The following is a 13,310-nucleotide window of genomic DNA, read 5'->3' on the forward strand; positions in this document are numbered from 1 at the left end:
ACAGTGCTATGGCACATCCAGATACCCAGCACACACCCCTCGCCTTAGAGCTGTCGTTGAGCTTGAGCCCCAGGACTTTCCGCACCACTAACAGCTCATGTCTGGGGCCTGCCCAGGTTCTCAGGGTCTGTTTAACGATCTCAGCTGCATGCCCGTCTCAGGTGGCTGGCTGCTTGGAGGCAGGGCCAGTGGCACTAGGACAAATACCATCACGACTATTTCAAGGGCAGATGGGGCCCTGCAGCAGCAAGCCACCGCTGAGGTCTCACTCGGAAGCTCTGCGTTTCTCACAGCCCCAGGTCTCTGCGACGATCTCCCCCACGCTATGGGCTATAAGGGACTGAAAGGACCTTCAAGGAGTTGTGTGACTGAGCCGAGCCCTAATAAATCCAGGAACACCCCCCCCCCGGGCCTCCTGATTGTTTAGCAGGGCGATTGACTTTAGCCAACAGCAAGACCTTGCCCTACTGGTAATCCTCTGCGAGGGGGCAATCTCCCCGTCACGCCCCTGCGGACGCTGCTGGTGGCTATGAGGGGCCGGTTCTGCAGCAGAGAGATTGTCAGCAGAGATACTGTCCCTGAGAGGTTTCAGAGTAGCAGCCGTGTTAGTCTGTATTCGCAAGAAGAAAAGGAGGACTTGTGGCACCTTAGAGACTAACATTTATTTGAGCATAAGCTTTCGTGGGCTACAGCTCACTTCATCGGATGCATTCAGTAGAAAATACAATGGGGAGATTTATATACACACACAGAGAACATGAAACAATGGGTGTTACCATACGCACTGTAACGAGAGTGATCAGTTAAGGTGAGATATTACCAGCAGGAGAGCGGGGGAGAGGAAGGGGGGAACCTTTTGTAGTGATGATCAAGGTGGGCCATTTCCAGCAGTTGACAAGAACATCTGAGGAACAGTGGAGGGTCGGGGGGGGGGGAAATAAACATGGGGAAATAGTTTTACTTTGTGTAATGACCCATTCACTGCCAGTCTCTATTCAAGCCTAAATTAATTGTATCCAGTTTGCAAATTAATTCCAATTCAGCAGTCTCTCGTTGGAGTCTGTTTTTGAAGTTTTTTTGTTGAAGAATAGCCACTCTTAGGTCTGTAATCGAGTGACCAGGGAGATTGAAGTGTTCAACTGGTTTTTGAATGTTATCATTCCTGATGTCTGATTTATGTCCATTGATTCTTTTACGTAGAGACTGTCTGGCTTGTGGTGCCCAGACCGGTGGCAGAACGGTGTGAGGGTCTCCCACTGGGTTTGTTTTCTGCACCCCGGCCTGGCCTCTGTTTGTGGCTGGAGCTGGTGTGAGTGTGCAGGGCTCGGAGATACCCTCACATGTTGCTGCCAGCACCTCAGCCAGCTTGTCTGGATCCCGAGCAGAGCAGGAGGTGGTCACTGTGCAGCATGGCTCTGGCCTGGGTCTTAGTCTCTGCGAGCCGCTCAGAGGGAGCAGCCCTGGGTGTGTGAATATCCCACCTCATCGTTGGTGTCTGAAGCCTACATTGTTTGAACAGTGACATGTCCTAGCTGAGGGGTTGGGGAGGGAGCAGGTGTGGCCAGCTCCTCTGTATTCAAAACCCAGGGCTTTCCTTTTCAGAGTGCATAAGCTTCCCTGTTGCAGTCTGCCAGAGCGGCATAATTGCCTGTAATGTGGAAAGCCAGCTTCTCCTCGACCCCTCTGTGCATTGCACAACCTTAGCCTTAACGCCGTGTTACTGAACTGCCCCGGGCGAAGCGGCAGATTACCATTTCACAGGTTAGTTCTCGGGCAGCAATTAATACAACCTTGTGCTGTGGGCTGGGCAGGTTTTGCTGTGGCTGAGTCAGTGCATGGGTGGGAGCCCTGCCAGGGTCATCTACATGCCGGTGCAGCTGGAAATGATGTGGGTGAGTCAGTAGGTCGCGTTACTGCTGACGCCGACACCCCGCTTTGGTACTAGGGGCACTGTCGTGCTGGAGGTGCACTATTGAGCTGTAGGTCTGAGGGCCTGGTCATTTGAAGGCCCCTTCAGACTTTTCACAGGAGTAGGGGTGATAACCCAAGTCCTGGCCAATTCCATTGGGCCTCTCTCAATCCCTCCAGAAGTTTCAATCAGGCACCGTCTTGTTTTCAGTCCCCGCACGAGCCTGGTTAGTGTCCCTGTGGCCACCTCCACGGTGGGGACTTTGAGCTGGGCTCTCTATTTCTGAGACAGATGTTCTAAATGTCCGGCTGTCTGTCTGAACTCAAGTCCTTTTCCACCTTACAAAGCCCAAGCGCACACAACAGGGAGGCTGGGAATGGCTGAAACTTTATGAATGTGGGATTAACATTCTTGGATGGTTGGAAAAAAAACCTGGATGGGTTTTTCATTGAGCCCAAGAGGTGGGAGGCCTTAGAAGATCAATAATTCATCTCCCTGGGGCCAAAGCAATCCCGAGAGTGCCTTCGCTGGGGCTTTGTCCTGTCAGTGAGATGACTTAAGCAATGGCGGTTTCACTCCTTCGGTCCGGTAAAGAAGGGTGCCTGAACTCCTGGGTGCTTCTCTGAACCTGCCAGACTTTGGCAGTTGTCCCATCAGTAGCTACAGTGCAGGGAAAGTTTCCCGTGTCCCTCATCTGGCATTGCATGCTGCAGCTGACTGTTGGGGGCTCCTGTCTTCTCCTGGCCTCTCAGTGGTGTGGTCCCGTCTGGATGGGAATGAGTCTCTTGTCTGGTGCGTGTTAGTCTGACTGTTAGGGAGCTGAACCCCTATCGGTGCCCTTCCTGCAGTCCCCAGTTGCCTGGGCTCTGCAAATGGGGCTCCTGGGCTGTGTTTGCAAGCACCTCGTGTGGCTCCCAGCTCCTGTCCTCACCTGTTCGCTTCTTTGCTTACAGAAGCTTGATGCCCAGGACGCTCAGCAGCCAGATCACAATGGAAAAGACACCCAGCTACTTTGTCACCAAAGAGGCCCCACGGCGGATCTTCAACATGTCCAGAGACACCAAGCTGATCGTGGTGGTGCGGAACCCCGTCACCAGGGCCATCTCGGACTACACGCAGACGCTCTCCAAGAAACCCGACATCCCCACCTTCGAAGGGCTGTCCTTCCAGAACCGCAGCCTGGGGCTGGTGGACACCTCGTGGAACGCCATCCGCATCGGGATGTACGTGGTGCACCTGGACAGCTGGCTCCAGTACTTCCCCCTCTCCCAGATCCACTTTGTCAGTGGGGAAAAGCTGATCACAGACCCAGCCGGGGAGATGGGCAAAGTGCAGGATTTCCTGGGCATCAAGCGGGTGATCACGGACAAGCACTTCTACTTCAACAAGACAAAAGGTTTTCCTTGCCTGAAGAAAACAGAGAGCAGCAGTTTACCGCGCTGTCTGGGCAAGTCCAAAGGGAGAACTCATGTGCAGATAGACCCTGAGGTGATAGAGCAGCTCCGGGACTTTTATAGACCATATAATATTAAATTCTATGAAACTGTTGGGCAGGACTTCAGGTGGGAATAAATGTCGAGGCCCAGAGCGGTGGTGAGGCGAGCATGACGCAGTCTTCCATGAGGGTGGCAAACTGGGGGCCAACGGGTGAGCCACCCCCTCCGTCGGCCATCTTGTCCCTCCTCGCGGGTGCTGGCAAGAGCGGCTTTCCGGACCCTGTGGGAGGCCAGGTCTTTTCAGGCCAAAGGCCAAGGAGGATGTGGAGTTATGTCCCCAGCCCAACACGTGCCAGGCAGAGACCGCTGGACACAGCCAAGTCCTCACCAGATTCTGTCAGCAGCTGGGGGGCTTGTTTTGCATTTGGTTTTTATACTGTGATTGGGCACACCCTGAGCAGCCAGAAAAGGGCCCCAGGGGCTGTGTGGAGGCCACAGGCCATCTGATTTTTAATAATGGCTGGTCGATACACACTGCTGCCCATGTGCAAACTGGCTCAAGCATCTTCCTGGCATGTACTTTGTGCATGTTCCGAAAATAACCACCAATTGGAGCATTCCCTGGCTAAAGCTTCCCAGGCTCTGGGTGGGTCAGCCTCTCGCTGCCTAGTCCAGTTCACCAGGACCAGGATGAACGTCCCACACCCGAAGGGGCTGGGGCCTGCATGAGGCTCTATGACCCATGGGAAGCCATGGGTCTCAGGCTGGGGTGGGCCTCTCCATTTTGCCTTTTGTCACCTGAGTGAAGTATGTACCCATGAAGATGGTGATGTGTATGCTTGAAAAAAAATGTTTCCAACCACATTGTGATGATACTTTGTCCTGTGAATAAAGCACAGATTTCTGCTGGTACGGGTACTCTAGGGCCACTAGTTTTCTTGTTCAGCATGTGACTCCCTGTGAAATAAAGATGAAGAGAACTGGTCCTTATTAAAGTACTTTTCTTAGGAATGGTCTTTCCACAGCTGGCTTGGCCCTGCACCCAGCACAGAGTCCGTGTTCAAACACGCCCTCAGACACGATGCAAAACCGCCAAAGCATCAGGCGCCGGCCGGATTCTGCAGTGACAGGTGCCAGAGAAGAAACGAGGGAGAGAAAGCGAGAGAAAACCCAGGCCATATGGACCAGTGCTCTCAGAGCACATAGGAGGTGACAGATCCCAACCGTCCCATCCAGGGTGGATTGAGATGTGACACACATGGGATGGGCTGACACAGCCTATGGGCACCAGGGTGAGCAGTCCCCAGGTACCCCGGGGTGGCAGGGAGTCAGAGGAAAGGCAGCATTTTCAGGCTTTAAAGGTGACAGGTTTCCATGGCCAGGGGATATTGCTGGAGCTGCTGTTTTCCACACTGATGAGGCACCCAATTGATCCCAACTGATAACAGGTATAAAACTCTCCTGTCGTCGGGCTCGGGCCCTCTCTGTGCCTGGCCCGCTGTTAGAATGACAGATGGGCTCTGCGGGCACACCCAGCACATTTATGAGCCTGGTCCCTCGCTCCTGTTTGGGGGTTTTGTGGGGAACTTGTTTGATGCAGAAATCTGCATGTTCAAGGCTCGTGTGGCTCTGGCAAAGGAGATTATTGCTGGCCTGGGGTGGCCGTATTTCCCAAAAGGGAACCTGGAACATCGCCTGGGGCTATCCCGAGACCCCCTTACTTTGGCCTGCACAGTCAGGAGAGTGACCCAAGCGCCAGGCAGAGCTGAGACTCAAGCAAGCAGCCCCATAGGGTGCACAGCAGCACCGGGCAGCCGCTCCCAGCCCAGCGCCTCACCCAGGCCTTCCTTGTACTTTGGGGGGCAAGTTGCTCCTTGAGTGGGACAAGCCATGAATAGCCCCAGCAGTTCCTGTTTGCCAGAGGGTTTCCATGTGCTGGGAGGGAAAGGCCTGTCTGAGGGGAGGCTCCCAAACCCCAAAGGTCCCAGCTGAAGTGGCCAGAGGTGACTGTTTATCGAGCCTGGCAAGGCTCATGGTGCTGTGTGGAGGGGTGCCCAGCGCTGGACAAGCAGGGGGCGTTGGGTGGGGACTAAGGCTCAGCAGAAGGCCCAAGGGGGAGCCCAGAGCTGGGAGAGCAGGGAGCCATGGGTCAGGATTGAGGGGCACCAGCCGAGCTGGCTGGGAGGGGGAGATGGGGTAGTGCCCAGGCCTGGCATAGCAGGGGGCAGCTAAGGGTCGGGATCGAGGTGCATTGGCAGAGCTGTGGGGGTTGCATAGCACACACCTGCCTCACACTTAGCCCCACCCAGCTCCACTCAGCCCACCCGTTCCTGGTTTCCTACGGCACCCAGCTGAACGTGATGCGCCTCCAGAGCCTGGCACGGGAATAGCTCAGACATGGGCAATCGGGGACACCGGCAGAGGGAAATGATTCACTTTGCCTGGCCTAGGATGAACAGAGCCAGCACTGGGTCAAGGCAGTCTCTCTGTGCCCCATCCTCAGACCAAGCCCAATGCAGGGCTAGAGGTGACAAGGCCTTTGCCACAGCCGGAGCCCTGCTCTTACCTGCAGGGCGTCCAGGGTCGGCCCTATAACAACTAAATGCGTCGTTGAAGAACAAGCCCAAGACACAGGTGCCATTGGTAACTCCTTTTCCTTAGGCCAGGCACTAGCTAGTGACTAGGGCATCACACGCAATAGTAAGTTATGGCCACACTTAATGGGATGTTTTATAAGACCCCACAGTTATAACTGTGCCAAGTGCCGTGACTCTTGCTGGATGGTGTCTCCAAACGATTCACACTGTGTAGTTCATTTTTTCATATTAATTCTTTCATTCAAATCCCCTCCCTGCCTTCTCCTCCCCATGGCACATTTGGGCTCGTTCTGGGCTGCACCGGGCCCCTTGCTCTCGTTGAAAAGAGAAGCGGAGTCAAATCTCCCACATGCTGCTGTGTGTAACTATCGACAGGGAGGTTGGGGGGGGGGGGGGGACAGAGGAAAGTTACAGCCCCGCTCTGGGCAGTTGTTAGGATCATAGAATATCAGGGTTGGAAGGGACCTCAGGAGGTCATCGAGTCCAATCCTCTCCTCAAAGCAGGACCAACCCCAACTAAATCATCCCAGCTAGAGCTTTGTCAAGCCTGACCTTAAAAATTTCTAAGGAAGGAGATTCCACCACCACGTCCCTAGGTATTGTTGCATTAGTGCATTCAAACAAACCATGCACTGATCCAGCCTGGCGGGAGCACGTGCAGCGGGTGACGGAGCGTCCTAGTGCCTCGGAAGTGCTTTCCTCAGAAGATGCTGCAGCACAGACACTGATGTCTGTGTTTTCCAAATTAATTTGTCAGCTAGAGCCTGGACCAGATGGTTTGTTTTCCCCCGATCATTTAACGTGGCCCGAGGGACTTCACAGAAACTCCCTCTGCAGTGAGCACTGTCTGGCCAGCTCCCCCCAGCTCCTGCCCTGCTGTGTCAGAAGGATGCAGAACCCACGGATGAGGCTCATGATGCCTTCGACTCTGGCGAAACAAGGGCCAATGTGGCAAAGCACCCAAAGCCGCCCCAGTGGCGGGGGCCCTACCACAGATGCAGTCCATTTTGATCAATTTCACAGTCATAGGATTTTTTAAATCTTAAATTTCAAGTTATCAGATCTCGGTGTTGTAACCATGGGGGTCCCGACCCACAAGGGTGGGGGGGTTGCAAGGCTATTGTAAGGAGGGCCCAGTTCTGCCACCCTGACTTCTGCGCTGCTGCTGGCAGGGTGCTGCCTTCAGAGCTGAGTGCCTGGCCAGCACCCGCTGCTCTCTAGCCGCCCAGCTCTGGCAACACAGAAGTAAGGGTGGCAATACCACGACCCCCAACAGCAGCCAGATGTCATGGGGGAGACCTGATGTCACAGGCCATGATGCATTTTCCATGGCCGTGAATTTGGTAGGGCTGCACCTGTGCCAGGGCCTAGAGCAGGGCAGGGATAAAAAGCACCTACATGGGGTGTAAAAACCTGCCCCACAAGAGTGAACAAACCTGCCATGTCCCTGGTTTAGCACCTCCTTCCCCGTCCAGCTAATACCCCAGACACCCTCTGTTTTATGCAGGAAGAGTCAGTGCTGGGTATAGGCCCCTCCTAGACAACCCTTTCTTTAATGCAGCCCCTACCGGAAAGATACCCCTTCTCCTCCCCCATGGGCAAAGGGACACTAGGAAGATATGCTACCTGTGACTTATAATGTGACAGCTCAGGACAGGAGCTCCCACCTGCACCCTGGGTCACTGCTTCCAGCCCGGCAGCAGGTCAGTCGTCATTGCCCCGTGGCTCCGATGCTCTGGGTGAGACCTGCTTGGTGGCCTTGGCCCGGTGTCCAGACCCCAACTGGTAGTAAATTGGCATGCTGGCCACCTTTGTATTTAAACCTTAAGAACATAAGAATGGCCAGACTGGGTCAGCCAAGGGTCCATCCAGCCCAGTGTCCTGTCTTCTGACAGTGGCCGGTGCCAGGTGCTTCAGAGGGAATGAACAGAACAGGGAATCATCAAGCGATCCATCCCCTGTTGTTCACTCTCAGCTTCTGGCAGTTAGAGGTTTAGGGACACCCAGAGCCTGGGGTCATGTCCCTGACCACCCTGGCTAAAAGCCATTGAGGGCCCTGTCCTCCATGAATGGATCTAGCTCTTTTTTGAACTCAGTTATACTTTTGACCTTCACAACATCCCCTGGCAAGGAGTTCCACAGGCTGACCGTTGGGACGCACCCATCACCCCGGGCTCTAGGTGCCAAGGCTGGCAGCCTCTCATCTCAGGCCACCAATCAAATGGGCCATGGAGCCCCAACCATGGACAAGGCAGGGGCAGCAAACAGGGGAAGCTAGTGGAGCCACTACCCAGGGTCCGTCAGGAGAGGACGCCGCTCTCCACGGCCATCACTCAGCAGCACTTCCACCTGCTCTAAATACAGTGACAGATCCTGCTCCACATTGTTCTGTGCTTCCCGGCGGCTTGCGCGAGTTCCCAGAGACACAGGCACCCCTGCGCCACAGCTAGTGCAGGTGTAACCCACACACCTCCTGCGTGTGGTGTTCTCACCCCTCTAGCGGTACCGAGGCCACTTAGAGATTAATGAGACTGCTACAGCCTTAGCTAAGAGCCATATGGCTTTTAGCTCATGCAGTAGAGGCTCATGCACTTAGCTCCAGAGGTCCCAGGTTTGATCCCACCTGCCAACGACCGGGGTCTGTGGGTGTTACACAGGCACCAGAGAGTGGGGGGAGATGGTGGGGGCCACCATCTATGTAGAGAGCAGCCCAAAAGCTCACAGGGGAGGAGAAAGAGCCACAATGCTGCCCCATCCCTCTGTGGGGAAGAAAGAAGCTAGGCTAGTGGGGTTAGACCCCTCCGGATACAGTGCTCGCCCCCGAGCCGAGCCAAGCCAAGCCCTGCCCTGCATACCCCGGGAACTGGAGATGCACAGAGGGGATCAGAAAGCTATGGCCAGAGAAAGAGCAACTTTCCATGAGCCTGCAGACCCCTGCGCACAAACAACATGAGCTGCCCCCTATCAGGTAGGGGAAAAATCTCAGTCCCCCTTGGCAAGGCCCCACCAGCTATGGGTCACCTGCTCTGCGGTGGGCACCATGACCAGCTGGGTGTTTCAAAAAGCAACGAGGGGTAAATGAACTAAGCAGCTGCTGGAGCCCTCGAGAGAGCCAGCCCCAGGACAGCTGGGCTGGGGCTGAGGGAAGAGGCTTATGATCATGGGGTTGTTTCCTTCAGTTCTCTGGGGTGTAACACGCCTTGTCTCTGTGTTGCTAGCTGAGTGCTGAGCAGTCCCGCTCCCCACCAGGCCCCCTGGAAATGCACTGCTGCATTGTTAACTGTCTAGGACAAATGCCTGCCTTAACTCCTTGCCCACGCCCTGCCCAGCCACACCTGGGGCCCCTCCCATCACACAGAGGCTCATTGAAATGTCCTCTTTGACAACGAGCACATTACACCACTACCTGGGGTCACTGCAGCAGGATTTCCAGCAGCCCAGCCTGCAAATGGAAATAACCTAACCTCTCCTCTCCTCTCCAGCTAGTCACATGCCTGTATGAGTCGGTCACGCCCAGGGAATCCCTCAACCTCCTTTATGGGGCACTCATCAATAGAGGAGAGGGCTGAGCACAGGAGGGAGGGCCAGGAGCTCCTCGGTTTTAACCCCACCTCTGCCACCACCCTTGGGGCAGCCTTGACCAAGCCCGTGCCTTGCTTTCCCCACCTGCAAAACTGGGATTCAGAACAAATTCCAGCCCATGGGGGTGGTGTATCCTAGTCCATTCTGTTCAGGTCATTAGACCACACTCGTTACCAGGGTATCTGGGCTCCTGGTCAAAGTCTGGAGAGTGTTTTGGCAATAGAAAGCCCCGTCTCTAAGCTCTGGGCAGTATGACCGCTGGCTTCAGTCTTCTCCGCCCAGCTGCCAGGGGATTGTGCACGTCTTCCCTGGGAACCAGCCACAGCTCAGGAAAACTAGGCTGGAGCTGGCCCAGCTTGGCTTTGGAGCGAAGCATTGCTAGTGGTGGGTTTGGAGCCGCCTAGACTGCCCTGGTGACATGACTGTAGGGCAGGCTGTAGACATGCACCACAAAGGGAGAGGGGGTTGTGTAATTACACACTCCTGTCCCAAGCCCCTCCTGCAGCAATCCATCTCACTAGCCTGTGCCCAGCTGCTGGAACGAGTGGCCCCTTCACTGACTATCAAAGCGGACACCTGCCGGCATGGGCATGATGGTGAAGTGTTATTTGCCTCGTGGAGTGCTGGCCTGTGCGAGTCATCTATTGATTTCCCTAGTAAATCTCAGCTATTTCTGTCAAAGGTTACAATTTACCACTCGCATCTAAATCACAATGGAGTGGCCACTGCTTCCAGCCTCCTCCGTGTGATAGTAAAAATAGTTTAAAGTACCATTTTGTAAACCACTGAGCCGCTCTCCCTGGGGCGGCCGGGGGAGTCACAGGAGGCCAAGAAACGCCCGGCTGAACTGGTCTCCTGGTGCCAAAGGAATCGCAGCGTCAGCGTGTAAAAACCTCTGGTCCCCAGCCCCTCCCAAAGTGCCTAACCAGGTAGGAGCAAGATGCTCCCACCAGCTGTTAAACTGCCGTTTGTAAGGACAGAACCAAGCAGGGCATAAGAGGCTGAGGAGAAAGCTGCCTTCCCATGCCCAGCTCAGGCTGCTTATTCCTGCTTGCAAGTGGTACTTGTCCACTTACCTGCAGCCCCCTCCCCAGAACTGCCAGTCAGATGGGAGTCAGAGGGCAGCTAGGGGATGAGCGGGGCAGACTAGAAAACAGGACTGGAGCCCCAATGGGTCCATCTGCAGCTAGGCCCGTAAATAGCAACAACAGATAATACGCGAGAACGAGCTTACACTGCCCTAGGCCACTTCACCCCCAAAAGGATTCAGAAGCACCTTGTAACCTTAAACTAGACAAACAAGGCTAAGTTACACGCCACCGCAGTGCTTCCACCCCGACATTAAACGCAGCAGCTGTAGAACAGCTCACGGCCACAGAATCCTGTTGCCCCTCCTCTGCCAAGGGGGAACAGACAACTGGGGCCTTGAAGATTTTCTCTGGCACTAGGAAGCCACCCGCGAGGTAGAGCCTGAGCACATTCTACGTGTCACTTGCTTTATGTACATACACACCAATCCAGAGCCCACAGCTCACAGGGCAGTCCCTTCCTCCAGGCGTCTCAGCCCAGCTCCTGGAGAGCAGCTCTGCCTCCAGAACCGACTGTAAAACTCTGCTGCCCACACAGCTCCCTTCCTCTAAAGCCACCCTCGCGTAACGAAAGCTAGCAGCCCCGTGCACCCAAAGGAGCAAACCTTGCTCACATGCGGTGAAAACAACTTGGCAGACTGTACCAACACCATGCGGTGATACCAGCAGAAGTAACACTCCAGTCCTCTAGGGCAGGACGTGCCAACGAGCTCTTGCCATGAAGCTGTGGGGACATTTTGAGGGCACCTTCAGCCGGGTTACAGAAGTTTGTCTCCCTGCCTCCCCTTTGCAGACCATGGCTGCAGCATCGACTCACCAGGCTGTGTCAGCCACGGTGTAGGTGTCAGGGTTGGGTTCCATTGGTCAGGCCGGACCCAGCCAATACATCACACAGAGGGGCCCTGATCCAGTCTGTAACACAACCGATGGCTACATTGTAAGGCAGCCTAGACACCACACCCAACGGGAGGCCAAGAGCACTTCACGCTGCTCCTGGGCTTACGACTGGATGAAGTGCCCGTGGCAGTGCCAGGGTTGGCAGGAAGGCGAGAGCCACGTGCTTGTTGGCATGTTACAGCCCAGGCTGCTTTGCCTGCTCCCAGCTATTCCCTGCCTTCCATGGGAACTCACTGAAAACACACCCAGGGAACAGAACCCAAGTGCCTGCGGGGTCCCTGTTGAGGCTGAGGGAAGCGCTGCAATATCAGACAGTTACTTTACATTTGGCCTTACAAAGGGAGGGAGCAGATGTGTGCTTCAATCAAGTGTTAGATTTCTAAAGGGTAAGCAAATGAGTGCTCAGGAAGGGCTGTAAAGCTGAAAATGTTTATCACATTAGGTGCTCTTAAAATGCAGCTTCAAAGCATTAGTGTAGACAACAGACATTCGAGAGAGCTGGGACGGAAATTGAAAAGGCTCGAGCGGAGGCATTTGCACAGAGCGAGCCGGGGTTGCTAACAGTCTGTTGCAAAGGTAGTGAGATGATGCCGAGGCTGGGCCAGAGAGGCTTCCAGCTGGGACAAGCCCCTCACAGCCAGAGGGGAATCACAGTAGAGACCAGCTCAGCACTGCTCCAGCCAGCTGGACCAAGGAGATCCCCTGCCTGGCTCATGTGATGCAGCCTTTGCCCATGTGCCCAGGGGGGTAGTTCAGAAAAGGCACAATGTGAGCACAGCAGGCCCTACCCCCCAGATAGGTTCATAGCAGGATGCAGCTAGCGTTTGGCAGACACAGTCATTCCCAGCCATTTTTGCCCAGAACAAGAGACTGCCCGGCCCAGCCCACTTCTACAGGCCCACAGTTCTGCCTCACATATCTATGAGCATTGCAAGTCGAGGGACACAGCCCCCAGGATGCCTTGCAGCGCAGGGAGCAGGACCAACCGTTCATTCAACAAGCAGCATGGAACAAAATTTACTGTCCCCGGGATGGCGTCTTGTAGGATAGACTCACACTATGCACAGACCAGGTGCTCCCTGCTATGAACCTCAGTGGGGGAGGCATCTTTCCCTTTTTTCTAACTTGGGGGGAGGGGATTAAGGAAAAACACCTAGGAATTTCCATCAAAAAACTTTATTTAAAATAATGAAGACTGCAAAGATTCAAAAGACAAGGAAATGCCCAAGTTAATTATGCCTCCTTCCCTTAGCTGTCTTAGGACACCAGCTCTAGTACATGGCTATGTACTGCTTCTCAGAGAACATGTCCAGCAATACTTATCAGATCATACCATGCAGGATCGTCCACCTCCTGGTGAGACCTGTCTTGTAAGGCACACAGGGAAAGGTGCCGGAGGCAACATGAGCCCCACCAAACCACACTGAAGTCAGTGGAAAGACTCCCCTTGACCTCCGTGGCTTTTGATCATGGCCACATTGGCATCACGCATACGAGTGACTTTCGCAGCTGGTTTGGCACACTGTCGTGCACGGTGCTACACGAAGCATATGCAAGGAGAGGGCGTGAGACACTACTGTGTTACCTGAGAAATAACAGAGGGTCTTGGGAGTGAAGCACTATTGTGATGCACACAAACTAGCCATGCGGCTTTAAATCAAGCATTTCCCGACCTGAATACTCAGCCAAGCAGCCTGAACATCTTGTTCATGTCAGTTTTGTTGTAGATGGAATTATTGTTTGTATAGTGACAACTGGGTCGTGCTCTCCTCTGAATATATGACCCTTTGTAACGGATCCT

At 54.5% G+C, this 13,310-nt stretch overlaps 1 protein-coding gene across 1 annotated transcript in view; it reads left to right on the forward strand.

The window, feature by feature from the left end:
• The window catches only part of HS3ST2 (heparan sulfate-glucosamine 3-sulfotransferase 2), a 42,615-nt gene extending 38,268 nt beyond the window's left edge, over positions 1–4,347 (forward strand). Inside the window, exon 2 of the mRNA XM_038419602.2 lies at positions 2,863–4,347. Within this exon, the coding sequence (XP_038275530.1) occupies positions 2,863–3,481 (619 nt within the window). The 3' untranslated portion in view covers positions 3,482–4,347. The remainder of the gene's footprint in view (positions 1–2,862) is intronic.
• The last annotated feature ends 8,963 nt before the right edge of the window (positions 4,348–13,310 follow it).

This window comes from Dermochelys coriacea, chromosome 10 (genome assembly GCF_009764565.3).
Source record: "Dermochelys coriacea isolate rDerCor1 chromosome 10, rDerCor1.pri.v4, whole genome shotgun sequence".
Lineage (NCBI taxonomy): Eukaryota > Metazoa > Chordata > Testudines > Dermochelyidae > Dermochelys > Dermochelys coriacea.